This window comes from Dipodomys ordii, unplaced genomic scaffold, assembly GCF_000151885.1.
Source record: "Dipodomys ordii isolate 6190 unplaced genomic scaffold, Dord_2.0 Scaffold203, whole genome shotgun sequence".
Classification (NCBI taxonomy): Eukaryota; Metazoa; Chordata; class Mammalia; order Rodentia; family Heteromyidae; genus Dipodomys; species Dipodomys ordii.
This window is the reverse complement of record NW_012267419.1, coordinates 988,443-994,322: the sequence shown is the minus strand read 5'-3', so window position 1 is coordinate 994,322 and position 5,880 is coordinate 988,443. Positions and strand designations below refer to the sequence as shown.

Sequence of the window (5,880 nt, the reverse complement as noted above, 5' to 3'; positions counted from 1 at the left end):
TTCAAAAAGTCATCCTATTTACAAGTCTTCTATGAGGGCAGGAGGGAGGGGACATTATGAACCAAAACTCAAGTCCAGATGGTAACAGATGGAATGGACAAAGCCTGGCGTTGTGTCAACCACCAAAGCTCTGCTATCAAGCTTTGTTGCAGTCATGGCTTTTCAGTAGCATTTGCAGTTATTTTCCCAAGAAAGGAGCTGGGCTTTGTAGTTATTGTAGCTGAAATATTTTGGTTGAAGCTCCAGTATAAATGCCAAATATGCTTATTTCCATAGTTCAGAAGTTTTCTTTGTTGAAGTAGAATTGAACTTTCCTAGGATCCACACTGGAGAATTGGTGGCAGCATTTGCGCAGGCTCTTTGCCAAAGTCCGAGGACCACATAAGAAAACCCCCACTGCAGACCTGTAGGAATGAAACAACAGTAAGGACCTAACCTGAAGGTAGAAATGGCTGTGGGTATTAGAATGAGGAAACTGCCTCTACTAGATCTCAGCTACTCTCAACAGCAACAAACAAATATTGAGTTAATGCCTCCTTTCATTCTACATAATAAGTTGTTTTGTTGTTTATTCTTTTAGCAGTACCAAACAAAGCTTGAACTTAGGACCTTGGACTCAGTTGTCTTTTTTGCCCATGGCTGGCACTCTACACTTGAGCCATGCCTTTACCCCAGATTTCTGTGGCTATTTTGGAGATGGCTTTTCTGCCCAGGCTGGCCTTGAACCTCAAGCCTCCGGATCTCCCCCTCCTGAGTACCTGAGTAGCTACGGTTGCAGGTGTAAGCCACTACTAACACACAAGCTGTGGTAGGCTGTTCTTTTTTCTTCCCCTCACCTTTTCTGCTTGCAAATCCTAAATATATTTTCAGTCTGTTGTTTTCAACACTTAGCATTGCCCATTTCATTGAGAGCATGGACCCATAGAAATGTACAACTCAGTTGTTAAGTGTTAGACTTTGGAGCCAGTCTCTGGGTTCAGATCCCAACTCCAAAATCTCATTTGTACAACTTTAGGCAAATTTCTTAATCTCTTCCAGTTTTCCATTCTGTAAAATGAAAATAGCACCTGCGTTTTCTTGAGAATAATATAGAAAGCAATTAGAGAAATGCCTGGTACCAAGTAGTACATGTGCCATTAAAGCTATCCTCCTTGGACTTACCCCCACTTTAGAACCTGCCACATTGAAGAGGTGATATTCCAAAGCTCACTTTTCCAATTACATCCTAGACCTTCCCCTTCCTCCCCACTTTTTCTAAATAAAATTAAGGTATGATGTAGCTACCACTAATTTTCATTCTTCATGTCAAAAGGAAAGCCTAGCCACACTCATTTCATTTCCTCCCAGGCAAGCCATGCTACTGTAGAGAACCACTTAAGCTCATTTTCCCATTCTGAGCAGGAAAGGAAATAGATCATACTGGCTTTTTGTCTAGTGTCTTTTTATCAACATAATGCCTTCTACGATTCACCCCTGTTGTAGTATGCCTCTGTACTTTTCTCCTTTTTGTAACTGACTAATATTCTGTGTAATACACCACATCTGTTAAGGGACATTTGGATTTCCCCCCACCTTTGTCTATTGCAAATAATCCTGCTACATACATTCATGTAAAGATTTTCTGTGCAGATATGTTTTCACTTGAGTATATACTAGATTATATACTAGGGGGTAGAGTTTCTGGGTCATGAAAATTTTATGAATCTATGAAAACCCTTTGAGAAACTGTTCAAACATTTTACCAAGTCCTTTACTGTTTCACATTACCACATGCAAGTGGCCCAGTTCTATGTCAACACTTACTATTGTTCATCTTTTATTATGGCCATGTTAACTTTTTTTTCTTTCTTACATTTATGTTACTCCTATCTACTGGTCCTTGTCCTATTTATGCATATGCTCAGATCGTTCTTAAGCTAAATAAGCATTTCCTGAGCCTGCTACTCCTCCAAGGCTGTTAACCACACTTATATTCTTATATTCTTCTTAATATTTCTAATAATAGGTCTTCCCTTGGCATCTGTGTCACAACATCTTTTTTTGCTTCTCTGGCTTATCTTTCCTCCTCCTCCCCTATGATGTAGGCATTCCTTAATATGCTGAACTTTGTCATTCTCCTAGCAATCCTCAGCTTCAACTATGTTCATCTCTGACAACATCATATTCAACATAATATCTTCTACTTATTTGCTGTTTTGCAGTTGAAAGAACATTTTGCATATATGTCATCTCCATCAGTCTTCACAAGAATCCCACAAGTACATAAAGCAGACTCTTGCTAGTGTAACCTCATTTTATACATGGGGAATCTGAAGATCAGAAGGCTGTCTAGCTGTGAACCACAAAACAGGAAAGTGTCAAACTCAGCATGAGAAACCATGATCATCAATACTTCACCACTTGCTCTCACCCCTGTGTGAAGCTTTTCGTGGTCATCTAATGATCCCTCAGACATCCATGCACCTGTTTCACGGAGTGCTTCATTCTATTTCAATTCATTGTGGGCATCTCCTATTCAAATAAGTACTCCTTGAGGGCAAGAACTATATCCTGTTTCTCTTTCACATGCCAAAGCTTTTAGAGCATGAATGCTGAGCTTATAGAAGATAACGAGTAACAGTTCTGAAATTGATCTTCACTTCCAATTTACTCTACAATGTGCAACTTAAGTTCTTCCTGTTAGAATGGCTGCTTTTATAGCACCCAGTTTTTTCTGTAGGTTTCTTTTTTTGTCAGTCTTGGGGCCTGAACTCTGGGCCTAAGCGCTGTCCCTCAGCTCTTCAGCTCAAGGCTAGTGCTCTACCACTTGTGCCACAGTACCACTTCTGGCTTTTTTTGGGGTCCAGTCGTGGGGCCTGAACTCTGGGCCTGGGCATTGTCCCTCAGCTCTTCAGCTCAAGGCTAGCACTCTACCACTTGAGCCACAGTGCCACTTCCGGCTTTTTTTTAATTCTTATGTGGTACTGAGGAATCGAACCCAGGGCCTCAAGCATGCAAGGCAAGCGCTCTACCACTGAGCCACCTTCCTAGCCCCACTTCTGGCTTTTTTTATCTGAAGGTTTTAACATGTGTCAAAATCCTCCAGAAACACGGAACTCAGTTGATTAATTAATTAATTATTTAATATACCTCAAACCCTTGTTACTTAATGAAGAGGTCACTGTTTTCCACACACACCTCCAAATACATTTGAATTGTCCTTTTTCTCTATTGTGTTTGGTAGCATTGATGAGGACTAAGCCTCTTCACCTCACTGAGTGAAAGTTACAAGGTGTAGTTAACATCTTATCAGCTACAAGATCACAACTCTTACTTAAAATTTCATGTTTTGAACAAGAATTTAAGGATGGTAGGGACAGTTTCTGCTCAGAGATCTTTTCCTGAATGTGTTCCACATATTATATCATGCCTTCTTTAAACTATGAAAACACAAGAATATACTTACTTGGGGTGGGCAGTGGCTATTGTAGAGAACTCATTGTCCCACATTGGTCTCCCAAAGAAGGTTTTCTGTTTCAGACCTGTTAGAATGTCAGTGGCTTTGTCAAAATTTAATGCTGCATGACCAGCCTGAAGACAGAGAAACACGAGGTTAGAAAAACCAGGTCCTGATAGCAGCTTATTCTTTAGCCACTTTTAAACTTGAGTTTAAGATGAAGACAGGTAGGAAATCTTAAGAAATATGTCTTTCTAATCATCTTGTCTTATCTTTTGTCTGACAGGCCTCTTAGATTTAACACAGGAATTAGTCTGGTTTCAACTCACAATGTTGTTATCCCATCCAGTGAGGAAGAGACGGTAGTTTAGGAAATCCACTTTGCCTAATTCCTCCATCTCCTGTTCCAGGGAAGTCAATAGATCATTGAACCAGGCAAAAGCACCTGTTTCCCTGCAGATCCAGTAAAAATAGATCTAGAATGAACAAAATAGGTCATGCATTATTAATTATCCTTTACAATGTACAGAGTACAAAGTGCACATGCACTCACACACACACACACACACACACACATACACACACATACATGCATGCACATCAAATGTTAGGGTGCCTTGATAATAATTCAAGTTACACTACAGACTTGCAGTGTGGTGCAGTGCCTTTCTGCACCAGCCCTCCTAATCGGCCAGGTCCAGCCCAGGACCGCAGACTCGCCTGGGGTGGCAGCAACAGTCATGGCAGCAGCGGCAAACGACCCTAGACTCCCGGCCTGGTTCCTCTCTCTCCCGGCCTGCAGAAACAACCCAATCCAGCTCTGGGTGGTGGTGACTACAGCAGTCTCAGTGAACGACCCCAGACTCGCAGTGCAACCCTGTGCCTCCCAGCGCCACCCTGCGGAATTGGTCCAGCCCAGAGCTAGGTGGCAGCGGTAAGGAACCCCAGACCGGCGGCACCAGACAGGACAGCATAAACAGTGGCAAAGGCTGTGAAACACAGACCCAGCCTGCACCACCACCCAGCACAGCCCACAATCATTTCAACAAACATGGAACATGATGTTGGCCAGCAACTACAACACAAAAACAGCCATCTGCCACAGCACTGCTAGACAGCTCCCAACAAGTACCAGGATAAGTGAATACCCCACAAGGGACACTCCACACACACAACACCTAATCCCCCCTTCCACGGGAGACCAGCACTGGTGGTAACCCTCCCCAGCACTTGATCTGGCCTCCACCACCACCTGGGCTACAGGGCCTAAGGAAGGTGGGAGCCTTACAAGTGCACCAGCAACCAGCAGGCACACCCAGCCTGTCAGGCTTAACCAAGAGCACCCCTGGGAGGGAAACACAAGTAGTCTAGATGGCTGGTAGTGGAATAAAGGTGGAAACTGCCTAGGATATCCAGTAGGCAGTTAAAGGACCCCTACCTACATCCCAGGCAGGAACCCTAGCTATCTTAACTGCCTGCTCCTGACTTGTCAGGATCTGAGCAGGCAGCAGAAGGCAGAGTGGGTCTGCCCACCAAAATCTAGCCCTATGTGGGCCAGACCAGCAGCTGGAAAGCAGCCCCTCCTACAACAGAACCTAGAACCAGGTAAAGTACTCTCAACCAGCCCAGTGCTGAGAGCAATGTACATCAATTAATCCAGGAACAAATCCAGAACCAAGGAAAAGTAGCCACCTAGTGCCCAAAACAATCAGAGTCTGGATTTGGTCTCCAATAATCCCTGAATCCACGAGTGAAAATCACAGCATAAACAAATTACAATTCATCAATGACCAAGATAGTAAACCAGACTCAAAGGCCAGCAACCACACAGGGGAGAATGCCAGTGGAAGCAAAAAAGAAATGGAAGACAAACACTACATCCAAGAGATGATAGAGGCAATGACTCAAGAATTAAAATGAGAAATAGATCAGAAATTTAAAGAACAAAGGAATGAGCTATCAAAAGAGATCCAGGCCTTCAAACAAGAAATACATTCAAAAATAAATGCAATACACATCTCGCTAAAAGACGAGATTAATACTCTAAGGAATGACATAGAAATTATAAATGGCTCGATTTCCTCTATGCAAAATTCAATTTCCTCCATGCAAACCAAAATGGAAGCCACAGTTAATACAGTGAATGAAATGGAAAATAGAATATCAGATACTGAAGACAAAATGCAGGCACTGCAAAAAAAACACTCAAAATATGCCAAAGGGAAGTCCAAGAACAAGCAGACTGTGCCAAGAAATTTAACCTTGGGGGGCTGGGAAGGTGGCTCAGTGGTAGAGTGCTTGCCTTGCAAGCCTGAGGCCCTGGGTTCGATTCCTCAGCACCATATAAGCAAAAAGAAAAAAAAAGCCGGAAGTGGTGCTGTGGCTCAAGTGGTAGAGTGCTAGCCTTGAGCTGAAGAGCTGAGGGACAGCACCCAGGCCCAGAG

The 5,880-nt window shown here is 43.1% G+C and overlaps 1 protein-coding gene across 4 annotated transcripts in view; it reads right to left on the bottom strand.

Moving 5' to 3' along the window:
• Positions 1 to 277: 277 nt before the first annotated feature.
• Nox1 (NADPH oxidase 1) overlaps positions 278 to 5,880 on the bottom strand; it is a 28,103-nt gene continuing 22,500 nt past the window's right edge. For 3 of the 4 annotated variants that reach the window (XM_013035085.1, XM_013035084.1, XM_013035087.1), the window contains 3 exons: positions 3,766 to 3,912; positions 3,446 to 3,570; positions 278 to 404 (listed from right to left, as the gene is read on the bottom strand). In XM_013035085.1, coding sequence (XP_012890539.1) covers positions 278 to 404; positions 3,446 to 3,570; positions 3,766 to 3,912 — 399 coding nt within the window. The remainder of the gene's footprint in view (positions 405 to 3,445; positions 3,571 to 3,765; positions 3,913 to 5,880) is intronic. The other variant, XM_013035088.1, reaches the window with a different exon arrangement.